We start from the raw sequence: 18,246 nt of genomic DNA on the forward strand, positions 1-18,246 counted from the left end.
TAGTTGATAAAGCAGTGGCAGGATTCGAGAGGACTGACTCCAATTTTGAAAGAAGTTCTACTATGAGTAAAATGTTGTCAAACAGCATCACATGCTACAGAGAAATCGTTCGTGAAAGGAAGAGTCAATCAATGTGGCAGACTTCACTGTTGTCTTGTTTTAGGAAATTGCCACAGCCACCCCAGCTTCAGCACCCACCACCCTGAGCAGTCAGCAGCCACCAACATCGAGGCAAGACCCTCCACCAGCAAAAAGATTACGACTTGCTGAAGGCTCAGATGACGGTTAGCATTTTTTAGCAATAAAGTATTTTTGTTTGTTTGTTTGTTTTTGTGAGGAGGACTAGCCCTGAGCTAACATCTGATGCCAATCCTCCCCCTTTTTTTTTTCTTGAGGAAGACTGGCCCTGAGCTAACATCCATGCCCATCTTCCTCTACTTTATATGGGACACCGCCACAGCGTGGCTTGACAGACGGTGCGCCAGTGCTCGCCCAGGATCCGAACCTGCGAACCCCAGGCCGCCAAAGTGGAGCACGCACACTTAACCGCTTGTGCCACCGGGCCGGCCCCAATAAAGTATTTTTTAATTAAGGTGTGTACATTGTTTTCTTAGACATAATGCTATTGCACTTAACAGACTACAGTACAGTGTAAACATAACTTTTATATGCACTGAGAAACCAAAAAATCTGTGTGACTTGCTTTATTCAGATATTCGCTATAGTGCAGTGGTCTGGAACCAAACCTACAATATCTTCAAGGTATGCCTGGATTTCATTTTATCCATCCAACAACATTCCAAGGCACACTAAGCATGAAAAGCAACTTGCCCATCCATAATCAAATCTATGGGCATCTTGGGTTAAATGTTCTGTGCACTCAGAAGCAACTGGACAATGGCCTGAATAAAATCCAAACTCTTTCTCATGGCCTACAGAGCCCAAGGAGAGCTAGCCCTTGCTTACTTGTCCCACCTCACTTTGTGCTATTTTCTTCTTTGCCCACTACACTCCCACCACACCAGCCTCCTTTCAGTTCCTCAAAATTACAAGTTTTTTCCTACCCTAGGGCCTTTGCATATGCTTTTTCCTCTGTGCCTGGAACTCTTCCATCCTGTTTTTCTCATGAATAAGTCCATCTTATTTTTCATTCTTCATCTTAAGAGTTACCTTTGAGAGGTCTTCCAACTATCCTAGGAACCCAAGGTTTCCACTTCTATCACTTAATCTCTCTCAGTGAAGAGACTCTCTCAGAGAAGAATCTCTTTCAGAGAAGAGATTTCTCTCTTCACAGTGAGAGAAATCACATTGAGAGAGATTTCTTCTTGTGTTTCTGCATTACACTCTTTACAATTTGTAATTTTATATTTATTTGTTGGTTAACTTGTTTCTTGTCTGTCTCCCCACTCCCACTCCCAGATTTCTGGGACCAGGTCTGTTTTATTTACCAATAGCATAGTGTTTGGCACACAGCAAGTGCTGAAAAACAAATGTTGGGTGGATGGATGAAAGGAAGGAAGGAAAGAAGGACTGATGAAGACAGCAAGGTAGGGATTTTACACAAATGAGATCTGAGTTTAATTCAATTCAGTTCAACCACAAGTGACTGAGCACCATGTCAAGCAATGAGTTAAGTGCCAGGAATACAATAATGGACAAAAGGGTTCCTACTCTCAGTGAGGAATTCAAAGTCCAACTGAAGGTATGGTTTGGAATAACCATCTTGCTAAGGACAAGCACGGGTCTGACTTGGATACATCTAGAGATTCAAGAAGCATCCTGATTCTGCCATGCTTCCTCTGTGTACAATCATAAGAAATTCAGCATCAGATTCTAGATAATGTGTTCAGGAAGCAAGGAGGCATTTCTAGTTAAGCCTGAACAAAAAACCACATAAAAGGTGGGGACTAAATATAAGGAAAAGCTAAGAAGAATCTATTATCGGAGCTTAGTACTAGAAAAATCCTTATTAGAAGATGAACCTCCTTTTCTCTTGCTTGTGATCTTTAATAGCATTATCTATCTTTAACCTCTAAAGCCAATAATTTCTTCTAGAGGATAAAGTGAGAAAACAGTCAATATACACACCTCTGAGCTGGGATGGGAAGATTGTCATTTTTTTTAAACCAAAAGAACAAGCTGGCTTGAATTCTTCATTTCTAACACTATAGCTGCTGTTCTAGATTAATTTCTTTACCATTAACAGCTTTAATATGTCAAGCATGACTGCGGCCTTTTAAATTGTTATATTGTATTATTGCTGGAAAAAGAAAAATCAAATTGGTTATTTGCCTTTGTGAAAGAAAAGAGCAGTTGAGCACTGGAATAACATGTGCGCATACATTCATACACACGGAAATAAAGATCAGACTGTATCACAAATTAGAATAAAACGAATGCCTATCAAAACTCATACAGCAAAGTCTGTAATAACATGAAATGTCAAAGTATTGCTCTAAGGAAGCACAGGCAGCATAATTTAGGAAGAAGTAAAATACGTGCTTCTATCATGGAAACTGAAATACTTCCCCTCCTAGTGAGAAAGTCACTCAAGCAATTCAAGGATGAAACAGACATAGACAAAGCAATTGCCCGAATAGAATAATTAGCTGATGGCTCAGAATGTTTTCTAATTCAATTACCAGCCCTATTTATGAGGGCTAGGGAGCATTCTGCTGTGGAGATTTAAATCTGCTCTTGCTGACGTCAATGGAAGACTGGCTGCCAGTCCCCGATGTCGCCAGTTCAACAGGCACCAATGGAAATGACGGGTCAATTTTTCGTTTTAAAAAGAAAACATCCTACTACTCAGGTTTTCTCTTTTTTTTAATCTATACATCCATCCAAACACTAATATCCCTGTGAACCTACAGTATAAGCCCACTGACAGTTCTCATTAAGCTAGTTCTTTCTCTTTTCGTCTCTGTCCCGGTCTCTCTCTCTCTCGCACTTAGTTCACATTTCAATGACAGACTTTCTACAATCGTCAGCGCAGAACTGGCCTTTCACAGTAATCTTCATTCTGAGGAGAATCTCAGAATTCCCTCAAGACTTAATCTCAGCCATAGTCAACCTACACTCCCATATCAGGCAATTTAAGAACTGCTCAAAAAGCTGGTATGCAGCAAAAATGTGACTATTGTTTAACATTCTTTACCAGGAAATGGGGTACATTACTTTAACGGTCAGTAAGTACTCAAGAGGCAACATTTATCTCTTTTTCAAAAAAGAGAAATGGACACATGAGTTACATGCTATATGTTATACTCCACTAGAACGTCAGTCCCTCGAAGACAGAACTTTATCTAACTGCTGTATCCCCAGCTTTTAGAACAGTGCCACAGAAAACGCTCAATAACTATTCTGTGAATGAATGAATGACTATATTCTGACTTTTAAATCAGAGCATTTAGTTTACCTCTCTTGCTTCCGGCAATATTCACCTTCACTAAGGTGATATTCACTAAGGAAAAAGAAGTATCAAAAATAATATGAAGCTCTTCTTTCTCTTCTCTTCCCAAACAATTCAGTCCTAAAGCCATCAGGTGGGACAGAGCAAAGTAGGAGCCTGCAGTGTGTGTGGGGGAGGGGAGGCTGCAGAGGCCCACAAATGAGATGTGGAAGGAATTCATATTAGCAAAGAAAATATTGATGCAAAAGTTTAAGTAACCTCTCCAGGTTTCAGTTTACACAAAATTTGTTGAATCATCATTATCCATGTGACCAGAATGACACTTTATTTTCAGTAGGCATGTCCAATAGACCCTTGACATTCAATGAATACATTCACAATTTTGACTATTTGGCAGCAACCTCCAAAGATCCATGCTGTGTGTGATTTGGAACTTTGCTGAGGCACAAATTGGAATCACAACACTGTAACACTGGTGTACAGAGTGAACCATTTCATTGATTCATGGCCCTGGCCAATTATCTGACACAACATCATAAGCTTTTGACCAGTCACCTTCAGCCAATATTCAGAATGAGGGAATTGAGAAAGAATTGGCATTAGGCAACTGGCCATTTCCTGACCTTCAGTCCCACCAAAGTTGCTGGGGAAATGCTCTTCACCAGTCTTTTTTCCATCTGATAGCTACTTTGATATGAACTATGTGCTCCATTCACCCAACATTCCTGTAGAGAAGACACTAAACAGTGTTCAAGAAGGTGTTTGTCCCTGCTCTTTGGACTCTCATTTGGGTTACATTTATGTGACAGATAGTGTGCAGCACTAGAGGCCACATCAAGAAGATGATTCTGGCACAGAGAGGAAACAACAATGAGTATACTTTAAAATAACAACAATCTTTTCTTTTTTCTTTTTTTTTAGCTTAAAAAATTTATTATTTCTTTCAAATCTGTGGTTGACTGATGGTTTTCTGTTTCACTTGGTGTTGGCTGGAATGTTTAAAAAGCCACTCACATGGCTGGCCACGGGCTGAGAGTTCAGCTAGCGCTAAAGGCCTTCAGGTCTCCTTTATGTGGGGCTCCTCTCTCCACATGGCCTTTGGATTTCCTTAAAGTGTGGTGCCTGGGTTCTAAGAAGGAGTATTTCAGGAGAAAGGAAATAGAAGCCAATTAGCCACTCAATCTTTATTTTACCAAATAAGGGCATGAAAAGCTTCTGAAGAAATCCTTATTTCACCTTTTTTTTCTTTTTCTACTCTGGCATAAATCCAGTTTTAAGAACATGAAATATGTCAAATAATTGATGAATATTTTCTGAGACCTTACTATGTGCTAGGAGTTGTAAAGAATCAATAAGACATGTGGTTCTAACTCTCAAGGAACTTAAAACGAAGGCCTCTGATGATGACAGCTTCTTGGTCTAAACTAGCTAAAAGCAGTGGCAGTCCTAAGACACTGCATATACTCTTCAAACTTGAGAGTCTCTATAGCATGCACTTGGAGCACAGATGGTCTGTATGTACACAGTCTCTTTCTAGACAATGAAAAGCAGACTCTCTGAGCTTCAGAAAAACCAAAAAGGTTTATTCTTCTTAAAATGTCAGCAGATCTCAATGACTGAAGAATACAATGAGCAAAAAAGTATTCTTGGCATAGATGAAGAAGCTGGAGGCACCACTGTGATGGACACGGAGGGAAAAGACAAGAGCACTTCAATTACTGGTTAGGTAGAAGAACTAATTCTACCCAAAGGATTGGAACACCATCTGAAGTATGTCAAACTGTTGGCCTGCAACTAAATTCTGCCATGGGATATAGTCTCCCTCTCCACCTGGGTAGCAAGAAGCTGCAGATGGAAACAGCCTGCTGGACTATTTTGTGTGCCATATGTCTCTTCTGCAAGAAATCTCTTTAAAAAAGAAAAATTTCAAAAATTATCCAATTTGGATGAGGAATGGCATCAAAAGAGCTGTGATGGTTTTAAAACATGTCCATAAATTCTTTGACACTCCTCCCATCAACAGGGAATGTCTAGTTCCTCTCCACTTGTACAACGGCTATTCGACTGGCTTGCTTTCAATGAAAAGAATGAGGCAGGAGTGATACTGTGTGAATTTCAAGGCTAGGTCATAAAAAAACCATATAGCTCTTGAGATACTAGCTCTTGGAAGCCAGCCACCATGCTGTGAAGAAGTGCAGGCCACATGGAGAAGCCACATGTAGGTGTTCTGGGTGACAGCCTCAGCTGAGATCTAGCCAACAGCCAGCATCAACCGCTAGAGATGTGAGAAAGCCTTTGAGCCTCTGGTCCGAACCACCATCTGATGGCCAATGCATAAAAACCTTGAGTAGCTGAAGAACTGCCTAGCTGAGCCCAGTCAACCCTAGAACCACGAGAGCAACAATAATAAATAATTGTTGTCCTTTTATACGGCTAAGTTTGGGATGATTTATTACACAGCAATAACTGTAACAAGAACTTCCAACTAATTTGCCCTTTACAGTGATTCTCTAATGGTCTTCTTACTATCTTTCAGAAATAAATAGTTCTGCTTATGCTGGGATTAGGGGTTGGGGACACAATGGCTGCCACCAATCAGACTACCACGTAGGACCAAAACAGATACAGGTGCCATGGACTCTTTAGGCCTCACAGCTACTGGATTCACTTCTCCTTGGAGGCTAAAAGAAGAGTCATAGTCTCAGGAAAAATTCTCCGCAGAAGCTAAAGTCCAGCAGCCACTGAGAATCCTGTGCAGGGCACTGAAACAACACAAACAGCAGATATGATCAGCACAGCCCCCACCTTGCACAGTAGAGGTCCTCTGACTAGAAAAAGTCCCTCTCCTATCACATCAGCCAAAGATGTTAACTTCTAACTCCTTACTTGCATCCACTCTTCACCTATAATTATAAATTTGCAGGGCTTTGAAATCCTGCCCTATTTAAGTCTCCCCAAATTATCTCAAGCCCCTAATCAGGCAAACCTAAAATTCAGTTAGAGGAGGCTAATATGCTCCAAAATAGGGAAGAATAAAATCTCACAATCCCAAAACCAAAGGCGAAAACAAAGCAAACAAGACAAAAGGGACCTATAATGAAGGAGGAAAGAAGTGGCAGAAAGTGGCTGTGTGAAGCGGTGGCAGGGCCTCTCAACTTGTTTCCAAAACTACAAACAGGCCCTGTTGCTCAGGAGGCCAAGTTCAACATCTTGGAGAGGCATTTCCCACTAGATTCCCACAACCAAACATTCTTACCACACTTAGAAAGGAACCCACCATTGAGCTGGTAATTTATTGTAACATTCTCCCTTCACTCCTCTCTGGGGAATCTCAGAGTAGGTATTACATCCACCCACTTGTCGAGCTATTTTATACAAGTAACAATTATATCATGCTTCAAAGAAGGAAAAAAAATCCTCTCTTATTTTAGAAAGTATGTAATACCAGACGGCCATAGAGTGACAAATGTGTCTGGTTTAAAAAGTGATATTGTTGACTAGTTTAGACCCCATATCTTGGGAGTTTGATAAACCTTTATAAAATTAGCCACTCAGACATGGCAAACTTAGGGAGAGGAAGTTGCGGCTATGGTACCAGCTGCATACGAGGCGAGACTAGAAAACGGTTATTAAGATCTTATGCCTAGATCCTTTCTCAAACTAATGGGTCTGAGGTCTCTAGTCCTCTGCTGAAGTAGAGAAGAAGCCTGTTAGGGGAAGAATGGATGGGCATCTGGGCTGCCACTCGCCCAAATGGGCTAACCAACATTCAGCCCTATTTAGTGAGTCCTCCAACAGTCCAACAGTAAAGGCCTTGCTCATCTTCCAACAATTTCAACAGAAAACAAGCCTCTTCACATATTCATACATATTCACATTCCTAAATTTGCACCAATCACAATATTATCCTAATAATCTATAGGTTGCTTCCCCCTGGAGTGGAGTCTCCATTGACATACACTCAGAGTATGATTTTTTTATGTGCCAGTACTGTCTTCAAACTATCCTGATTGCTTCCCTGTCAGACAGAAGAGACCCAATCTAGGCCACAACAAGGAATGTCAGCAAATTAAATTAAATAAGTAAACTACGGGCAAACCCACATGGTAAACATGGAGTGTGGAGCAAAGGAACTATATCTACATGCGCCATTCTCCCATCCTGCTTTTGAGGACAAGTGCCTGTATTATGACGATATCTTAATTTGCAGGGCCCCTTTTACTTTAGAAACTCTTCTGATTTGGATGATATATTATAGACCACTTTACCTAAAAATAAATTTAAACCCGGCAAAGAGGTAAATTAAACTTTTCTTTATTGACCCTCAGGCCTCTCATCCAACAGGCTTCTTTTTATCTTTCCACTTGCACTTATGATTTCTTCTCCTTAATTACATAAGTGATTCTACCCTCTTTACCACCGGTACAAATTTTCTTTTTCTTTAAGCCTCAGCTCAAGCACCACCTCCTTCAGGAAGCCTTCTCAGTATACTCTCACCTCCACAGATCTCTCCTTTCTTTGAAGTTCTAGCACATAACTTGGCACCTCCTATGGTCAAGTTGTCTTTACATGTGTAACTACAAAAGTTTTACGTTATTCAAGGGCAAAATCTGTGTCTAATTACTTCTTTTATACCCTCTAAATAATCTAGCTCTGTGACAAGGACATAATAACTATTCAATGAATATTTTCTGATTTCTGATTTCCAAACCTGCCTCCCCAGCTGGCTTCAGGACATAACAAGACTCCAGTACCTCCCGCTGCTGACTCCTTCTCTCACAGCACCCTGTACTTTTCCTTTACGGTATTTAACACGGTTGTAATTATACATATATATATATTTTTTTTTTTTAAAGATTTATTTATTTTTTTCCCCAAAGCCCCAGTAGATAGTTGTATGTCATAGCTGCACATCCTTCTAGTTGCTGTACGTGGGACATGGCCTCAGCATGGCCGGAGAAGCGGTGCGTCGGTGCGTGCCTGGGATCCGAACCCAGGCTGCCAGCATCGGAGCGCGCGCACTTAACCGCTAAGCCACGGGGCCAGCCCTGTAATTATATATTGATTTGTATGGTTATTTGTTTAATGCCAGCCTCCCCAGTATATTGTAAGGTCCAAAAGGACAGGGAGTTTGTGGGTGCCGTTCATCACTATACACCTACGATCCACCACAGTGCCTGGCAGTATTAAAAAAATATCTGCTGACTGGATGGATGTCAGAGGGATAGACAGACAGGCAAACAGATGGATAACGGAAGAAGGAAAAATGATCTCAAAGTGAACTATAAAGAAAGCAAATTTAAATTTCAGAGACTTAAAACATTTGAGAAACTAACCTGCTTACATTTCTATAAAGATGATGTGACAGTGTGTCACAGGCTTATTAAAACCTTCTCCTTTCCTCAGAGAGCTAGAGGAAAGTTAGGCCTGCAGTCCCATCGGATCCAGGGTCTAAGATATGAGTGACCATTACATGCGGATGCTACCATTATTTCTCCTTGTTATACAAACTGCTAAAGTACAAAAACCATTGATTCTAGAAGACAGAGAAAACTAACAGCCCCAGGGAATAGGCTCAAAGGCATTTGAGGATCATGCTCCCGAGAGCATTTCATGCACCACCTCAGAGTGACAGGTCTGAGGCACACAGCCTCTGACAGCACAGTCTAATTGGCCCGAAGTCAGCAACAGGAGAGGTCACAGTGCTGACAGTTATAAATTTCTGTGGCAAAGTGGGCTGTAGGATCCCTCCATTTTTGCAGTTAGATCAATATATACTAGGAAATGCTGAAGAAGAGAAACGTAAAGAAAATCAGCATAATTTTGGACCCTAGGCAGCCTGCTAATTAATTGCAAGGCCTGACATTTATTTACTTATTTTTCTGACACTTAAATAATGTTTTAGAATTTAAAAACATTTTCATATTTCCGCTCTCATTTAATCCTTATAACATTCCCATAAAGTAGATAAAATATTATTATTTCTGTTTTACTGATATGGAAATTTGGGAATCAGAGAGGAACAATTAGCAAGTAGCCAGGATTAAATGCACATGTCTTCTGACTCCATGCTCTTTTCACTAGACTTTGCACACTTTCAAGTGAACTGTATGTTTTCAGTTCTTAAGCCAACTGAATCCTTTCTTTGTCAGCATATGGTCACGAAAAAAATGCCAATTGGGGGGAAATTAGTACAATTTATGGGAAATGAAAAACCTCTGGAGGCATTCCCCATAAGCTTCTCCTTCCCTCTACCTACACTGGAGGTGTGCTCAGTGGGTGAATGGGAAATGAAGCAACAGCAGGGACCAAGAGGAGAAGCAGGATGTACAATGAAATAAGCTTAGGGTCTGGTCTCTCTAGCAAGTTCCACTCAACTTGCAAAAGCTTCTGGTCAGGGACCAGCCCAGCTAGAGAAAATAATCCACAACAATAACTAGTATCACACTTCTAATATAGCAAAGGAAATTTTTAAAAGCTTGATACAGGCCACTGGGGAAAGTTGTGTGTTTTAGGATCTAAAATTTGGCCTAATCTTTCTCTGAAACAATGTGTCTCCTGAGTCTATGCCTCCTTTGCAGTTGACTTCAATCCCTCATTACCTTTCATCTAGCCAACCAGAATAGCCTCCTAACTTGTTTCTATGCCTCCAACTTTCCCTCCTTTCAGTCCACCTCCCACACTATCACCAATGCAATCTTCAAATGTCAAGTCCTCTGGGAATCTTCCTTGGTCCCTCCCACCCTAGCTGTTTTAGAATTAATGCCTCCCTCCTATGCTCTAACAGCACTTCTCTGAACTATGATGCATCTCCCCAGGGATACTGTAAACTCCCCAAGGCAGCGGTATTGTCTGCACACAGTCTAAAGTCTTAGAGGTAGAAGATGTTTAATAAATGTTTATCAAATGGAGCCAGTTATGCTTTATTTCTGCCCTTAAAATCTACCTTCTTAGGGAAGCAGGATGTTCAGTGGGGAACAACAAGTAACATCTCTGCAAAAGGCACTCATATTTCATGGTCTCCCAATGTGTCACCTGCTCCCACTAGCTGAGGACAGTTCTGAACACAGAGGGGCCTGGAGAAGTAAACTCAACCACATCACTTGAGTGACTGTATGATCACCTCTAGTCACTCTGCTGACCACAAGGCAGGCGAGAAAGTGACCAACACCTTCTGCTCTTCCCTCAAAAAATTTAAAATTCTCCACGGAGAAGTGCACAAGTGTCAGGTTTCTTTGTCTTGTCCCAAAAGCTCCCAGTTTATGTGTACCAGCTGCTGCGCTAGTGTGCTACCAAAAGAGGAAATGGGAAGATGAGGAATCTTTCTCATTTCAACCCTTCAAAACCAAAAGGAAAAAAGAAGTCACCTCAAAAATACTCCCTTGCCCCATTTGCTATAAAAAGAGTTTGTTCTGTGACCAACGTACTGCTGATCAGTATTTGTGAACCATTAAGTTTCCCTTTGTTAACAGGAAGGTTATTTGAGATCTGATGTTCCCTCAGAGCTGGAGATCCTTCCAGGCCCAGATCTCATGTTACCACAGTTTTCTCAACTCTAAAATGAGTTGAAGCACAACAGAGACCTAGCCCAAGTACTTCATCAAATAACAAACCAGGCCCAAAGAACACGTGTGATGCAGAGAACTTCATACCAACACTGCTGCTTCTCTTTCCAGCTCTTTCCTATTACTATTCCAATTCTGACAATGTGTCGAATATCAATCCATGATCCTACCACCTTTCATGGTCTTCCACTCCCTCGATGCCCTCCCCCCTCCTTCCTTACCCAACTCAAAGCCATGATCAACCATTCTAACGCTTTCCTGCATAAACCCTCAACTCCCTTGACCCTTTCACGCTTTGTTGAACTTTCTTGGCTAAAACCCAACCCTGCACACAAAGACTGCACACGAATGTTCATAGTGGCATTATTCACAATAGCCAAAAAGTGGAAACAACTCAGATGTCCACCAACTGGTGAAGGGATAAACAAAATGGATATATCCATACAATGGAATAGTATTCAGCAATAAAAAGGACAACTACTGATACATGCTATAACATGAATGAACCTCAAAAACATGCTAAGTGAAAGAAGTCAGACATAGAACCCCAAGTATTATATGATTCCATTTATATGAAAAGTTCAGAAAAGACAAATCTATAGAAATAGAAAGTAAATGAGTGGTTCCCTGGAGCTGGGGGAGGAATGAGGGATCTTACTGGGGTGATGGAAATGTTCTAAAATTGAATTCTGGTGATGGTTGCACAACTTGGTAAATTTACTAATAATTATCAAATTGTACACTTAAAATGGGTGAATTTAATGGTATATAAATTATACTTCAATAAAGTTGTTTTTAAAAAAACCCCAACTCTGGTTAAATTCACCTGTTTTGTGACTCACCAGTACAGCTATATACACCTGGAGAAGAAAAATGCAACCACACTGGACCCACTTAAAACTGAACTGGGTTATGGATCCTGTCCTCCAAGCATACTATATTTCTCGAGCTTCTTTTTTCTCCTACTCTCCTCAATTATTTTACAACTTCTCCCTCCTTAAATCTCCAACACCTCATCCCCTATACGCCCTTCCCATCTGACAATCCTACTTCCTACTTCACAGAGAAAACTGAGGGCATCAGAAGAGAACTTGCAGATTCCCATCATCACACCTACCTGCTGCCTGTTACTATTCTGCTCTGTCTAGTAGTTATGTATGGCTATTTAAATTAATTAAGATTAAATACATAAAATTAAAAATTCAGTTCCTCAGTCATACTAGTCACATTTCAAATGTTTTAATAGCTACAAGTGGCTTGCGGCTCCTATACTGGATAATTCAGATATAAAACATCTCCATCACTGCAGAAAGTTCTATGGGGCAGTGCAGTACAGAGATGATCTATCTGTATGTCTATTTAAAACACATCTTTTACTTACTTGTGCATCTCCTCGCACCTAACTCAAGGGCATTGCTCTAGCAATACTTTCCTCTCTCCTGCATGATCAGTTTTCAGCTCTATAAGGGATCATTTCCATCAGTATACAAACATGACTGTTATTTCCCTCATCTTAAAAAAATAAAAGAGGAACAGTTTGGGGTGATGAAAAAGTTTTGGAAATAGATAATGGTATTTTCAACACAAAAAAGAAATGATATATATGTGACATGATGATGGTGTTAGCTAATACTACTGTGGTAATCATATTGCAATACACAAGTGTATCAAACCAACATGTTGTACACCTTAAACTTATACAATGTTATATATCAATTGTATCTCAATTTAAAAAAAAGATGATGGTAATGGTGGCATGACATTGTAAACGAAATTAATGCCACTGAATTGTACATTTAAAATGGTTAAAATGGCAAATTTTATGTTATATATATGCTGCAATAAAAAAAAATTTTTTAAAGGACAAAAATCTTCTCTAGTCATCATTTCCCTGCACCCACCAGCAGCCATTGTCCTATTTCTCTGCTTCCCTTTATAGCAAAACTCCTCAAAAGACTTGTCTACATTTGCCCTCTCCAATTCTTGTCTTACTATTTTTGCTTTGACCCCTCTAATCCCTCAAGTCCCTATGCTCCCACCACTCCACCAAAATGGCTATCAGCTGCCAAATCCAATGGACAGTTGTTACGCTTCATCTTACTCGATTTATCAGCAGCTTCTGACCACGCCCTCCTACTGAAAACATTTTCTTCCCTGTTTCTGAGTCCCAGACCCGCCTCTCAAGACCTGGTCCTCTACTTTTCCTTTCTGTCTGACCTTTTGGATCCTGGGCTCTGCCCCCAGGCCTCCCTGGATCTCCTTAACTTCAACTATCTGTTTACCTGGACCTCTGCCCAAAGACAACCTGACCCCTCCAACTCATCCCCCATTACTCCTTCACCTGAACATGCTGACTCCCCTATTTTTGTTAATTCTGAGAACTTTCTGAAGAGCCAGCCAAGCCCTGGTCTAGTTGGTCTCTCTATTTAAGATCTAGTAAGGCCTGTCCCATCTCTGACTGAGCCTTGAGCCCAAAAATAATGGATACAAACTTCTAGCTCCTTAAAGGACACAGTCAATCTTCCTAACAGTGTTAGAATACTCTCAGTTAAGATAGCTAAAGTTAGTTGCCAAAACTTATCTGTGTTTTCTTCAGTGGATTTGTTTTACTTAGATTCTTTCATTTGGATGATACCAAAATATACTGTGGAAATTAATAAACAGAAACCTCATTAAAATGGAGTTGGGAGGCCAAAAGGGGGAGCTCCTACGCCCTGCGGCAATAGCAGAGCCCAACAGGAAGAAGAAAGCGTTCCTCTTCTTGACTGGCAAGAAGCTTAGCCAATGAGAGACTGCCGCAACTCAGCTAATGAAAAGCCACTACATTTCGAACTACCAGTCTCCTCCAATGGACTCTTTGTTTACAACAGCCCTCTCAACTTCCTCTTCACCTCTATAAAGCATTTCTCCTCCACCTGCTGCTCAGCACTTGCATATGGCTCACCACGGCTGCAGACACCTAATTGCAATTCTTTACTGATCCTGAATAAATCCATTTTTCCTGGAGAAATAACTGGCTATTTGTTTAAGATCAACAAATATTTTGCATTCTGGTGCCTAGAAAAAAGAGGAGCACTCTTTTAGATTTCACAGGAAACTGGACAAGAATAGAAGATGTGTTTGGACCCAAATAAGAATAAAAAAGGATAGCTACTAAAATCAGCCCAGGACTGGAAGTTATCCAATCCTAGATTCTAATTTTCGCCCTTACTAGTCCTAGTACATCTCCTAGAATTAAAGCCACATACCTAGAAGCATCAAGGAACGGTCTGTAGGCTAAGCTGATCCATTCTTCTCTATTGGATGAATATTTCGGCTCCCGGGGTGTTTCTCTCATGGTATCCAAATCCACTAAATAATGGCATTTACTGATGTCAATCTGCAATGGAGAAAGGCCAACTCTTCATTAGTAATTGCAAAAGTTCTTTCAGGGTAAGGAACATCAACTGCAATCCTAAGAATTCCCATAGGGTTTTAGAAGCACAAACATCCAAGTCCTTGGACAATGTTACTTGTGCTCTCTCCACTCAGATAAGAGTGTTGGGTGTTGGGTAGGCTCCTGGGGAGATGGGGGAGGGCATGCACTCTCCCAGCCAAATATATATGTAAGCTTTGGGAGTTTTGATTCTAGTTTGGGTATTAAGTCCCTCTAGCCTCACAGACACTTCTGAAGCTAGCACAAGTCCACAACCCACTCAAAAAACTATCTTCTTCTGCTCACTATTGCTCCCTTCCAAGGTATCGCCTCTTATCCAGAGATTGAAAGGGCATGACTAAACACAAATGCTAATGCGAGAGGAAGCCCTATCTCGGCTGACAGAGCCACGTGAGGTTACCCTACACCTCGCAAATGGTCCAGAAATATGCGTAGTGTCTCCTTCAAAAACTCAACAGAACTGAGAGGGACATGGAAACTGTCCCTGCAGCGAAAGAGCAGAAAAACTGAGATATCAGAACTGCAAAAGAGGAAGAGATTATGAAAAATATATAGTAACTATCAGCAAAACTATAGTCATCTAGTTGCTCTGGATATACCAGAGCATCACAGATGCTCAAAAGGGAATATTAATACATTTCATTTAAAACCATGTTTGTACTGTGCTTCTCACAAAATTGATTAATTCAATGGAATATGCCACAAAGTCTTCAGGATACTTCTGTGGTTAAATAGTCCATTTCAGACGATAATTATATTCTTCTTCTCATCTCAAAGCTATGAGAATATTTAACAGCCACGGGGAAAAATTTTAAGCCTCTTTAAAAAAAATAAAGAAAATACACAAGTTTCTATGAAGTTAAATAAAAAGCCAAAGATGGAAAATATCACTATGATATTGTGATCTATAATAAATATATATTTTGGTCTTGGTCCACAGTTCCTGGCTCACAGCTCCCAAAACCCTTGTAACCTACTAAGCATAGGAGCAATGGGAGCATCTTTTGTGATAATCTTTGGTCTCTTGTCCTCAGTTCCTGAAATTCCTTCAAAGCCATAAAGGTAAAAGGGGTGTCTTGTTATTCATAATAAGCCCCTTTCAATCACAACTTCGTTTATGTTAATGAGGTGACTTTTGGAAAGGACCTAAGGTTGGGGGCTGGTTGCCAAGAGAACCATGTGATTAGAGGGCTAGAACTCTGGGGGAGTGGGGAGGGGCTGGAGATTGAATTCAATCACCAATGGCCAATGATTTAATCAATTATGCCTGGGTAATGAAACCTCCATAAAAACCCAAAAGGACGAGATTCAGAGAGCTTCCGGGTTGGTGAACACCTGGAGATTCAGGGAGAGTGGTGCCGCTGGGAGAGGGCATGGAAGATCCAAACACTTTCCCCATACCTTGCCCTATACATCTCTTCCATCTGACTGTTCCTGAGTTAAACTCTTTTATAATAAATGAGTAATCTAGTAAGTAAAATGTTTCTCTGAGTTCTGTGAGCTGCTCTAGCAAATTAATCGAACCTAACAAGGGGCTCATGGGAACCTCTGATTTATAGGCAGTTGGTCAGAAGTACAGCTAACAACTTAGACTTGCAATTGCTATCTGAAGCCCAAGGAGGGGATCATGGGAACCTCCAATCTATAGCCAGTGAGTCAGAAGCCTAGGTAAGAACTTGGGCTTGCGACTGCCATCTGAAGTAGGGGGCTAGGAGGTGCAGTCTTGTAGGATTGAGCCCTCAACCCGTGGAATATGATGCTATCTCTGGGTAAACAGTGTCAGAATTGAGTTGAATTGTAGGACACCTAGCTGGTGTCTGAGAATTGTTGTTACTGTGGGGAACACCCTGCCATTGGAAATTGGGTCCCTGAACCCTCTTAATCACTAATGTAGTCAGCTAAAGAAAAGTAAACCTCAACGGAAGGGAACTATTATTTTTCACTGTTTTTTACATGTCAACTGTGTTACATAATTATTTTAAAAATTATCATATCGAGGCCTATAAGGGATTATTAATCTCTATTTTATAAATGAGAAAGTCAAGACTCAGACAAATTAAATAACTTCATTTTTTTCAAGATATAAATATTATACCCCCATGATGTACTAGGCATTAAGTTAGAGCTAATGATACAGAATCAAATAAATAAGACATGGTCCTTGCCCAAAATGGATTTATAATCCTAACCAAAATCACGTGAGTATATAGCAGAGCTATATTTTGACCCAGGTCAGCATGACTTCAAAAGTCATACATTAAGACTGCCAAAACTGACCGAAACAGGCAAAATGCTCTCCGGGGCTCATCTAAATGTTTCTTAAAAATTAAACCCAAAAAACCGTCCTCCTAGAATGCCAGGTTTCAGCTAAAATAAAGACCATTTGAAACATGAATAGATCTATAGCAAATCTCATATTTAATGGTGAAGAGTTGAAAGCTTTTCCTTTGGGATCAGGAATACGTCAGGGCTGCTTGTTATCACCATTCTATTCAACACTGTACTAGAGGTTCTAGTCAGCAGGGTAAGATAAGAGAAAGAAACAAATGGCAGACGAAATAGAAAGAAACAAAACATTTATCACAATGATATGATTGGTATATATAAAATTCAAAAGAATCAACTTATAAATTTTTGGAATTAAGAGAGTTTATCACACTTTAGACTTATAGGATGTAAAATCAATGTCATACATTCCTATAAAACAGCAGTAAACAATACATAATATATATTTTTAATTATGTATTTTCAAATTATATTATAAAAATATTATTTACAAGGATTTGAAAATGTGTGCCTTGAAATAAATCTGACAAAATACGGGAAACTCATCTATAAAAAATTATAGAATTTTATTGACAAATGCCTACCAACTGATGAATTTATAATGTGCTATATTCATATAATTAAAATGTAGTAGATGCAGGCAATGGAATATTATTAGTCTTAAAAAGGATACAAACTACAACACAGATGAGCTTAAAAATATTATGTTAAGTGAAAGAAGCTAGAAACAAAAGACCATACACTGTGTGATTCCATTTATATGAAATGTCCAGAATAGGCAAATCCATTGAGACAGAAAGCAGATTAGTGGTTGATCAGAATTGGGGGAGTGACTGCTTAATGGGTATGGGGTTTTTTGGAGGAGTGATGAAAATGTTTTGAAATTAGATAGTGGTGTTGGTTGCACAACATTATGAATGTACTAAAAACCACTGAATAGTACACTTTGAAATTACTGATTACCATAAGATCCGGGAACTTCATTTCTAGGTATATACCCCAAAGAATTGAAAGCAAGGACTCAAAACAGATTTTTGTATCTCAATATTCATAGCAGCATTATTCACAACAGACAAAAGGTGGAAACAACCCAAATGTCCATCAATGGATGAATGGATAAACAAAATGTTTGTTTAATAAGTACTGAGTTTCAGCTTGGGATGATGAAAAAGTTCTGGAGATAGACAGTGATGATGGTTGTACAACAGTGTGAATGTACTTAATGCCACTGAATTGTCTATCTAAAAATGGTTAAAATGGTAAATTTTATCACAATAATTAAAAATCGTTGAAATGATGAATTTTATCTCAAAATTTTTTGTTAGACAATAAAGTATACCTTATTAAATGGAGAGATAAACCTTATTCCTAGATTAAAGACTCACTATTACAAAGATGTAAATTCTAAATAAATGAACTGATAGATTAAACGCAATCTCAATAAAAATCCCAACAGACTTTTTTGTAAAACTTGACAAGCTGATTCTAAAGTATACACGGAAATGCAGAAGCAAAGGCAGTCTTAGAAAAGAAGAACAAGGAAGGTG

At 39.7% G+C, this 18,246-nt stretch overlaps 1 protein-coding gene across 5 annotated transcripts in view; it reads right to left on the bottom strand.

Moving 5' to 3' along the window:
- Nucleotides 1-18,246, bottom strand: part of ALG9 (ALG9 alpha-1,2-mannosyltransferase) — an 89,836-nt gene that overhangs the window by 7,501 nt on the left and 64,089 nt on the right. For 3 of the 5 annotated variants that reach the window (XM_087433688.1, XM_087433685.1, XM_004427343.3), the window contains one exon: nt 14,226-14,356. The exons of 1 other annotated variant lie outside the window; for it this stretch is intronic. In XM_087433688.1, the coding sequence (XP_087289814.1) occupies nt 14,226-14,356 (131 nt within the window). Of the gene's footprint in view, nt 1-3,537; nt 6,175-14,225; nt 14,357-18,246 lie in introns of those variants that run through there. One more of the 5 variants, XM_087433686.1, reaches the window with a different exon arrangement.

This window comes from Ceratotherium simum, chromosome 7, assembly GCF_057802395.1.
Source record: "Ceratotherium simum simum isolate JZ-2026a chromosome 7, ASM5780239v1, whole genome shotgun sequence".
In the NCBI taxonomy this organism is placed as follows: domain Eukaryota; kingdom Metazoa; phylum Chordata; class Mammalia; order Perissodactyla; family Rhinocerotidae; genus Ceratotherium; species Ceratotherium simum.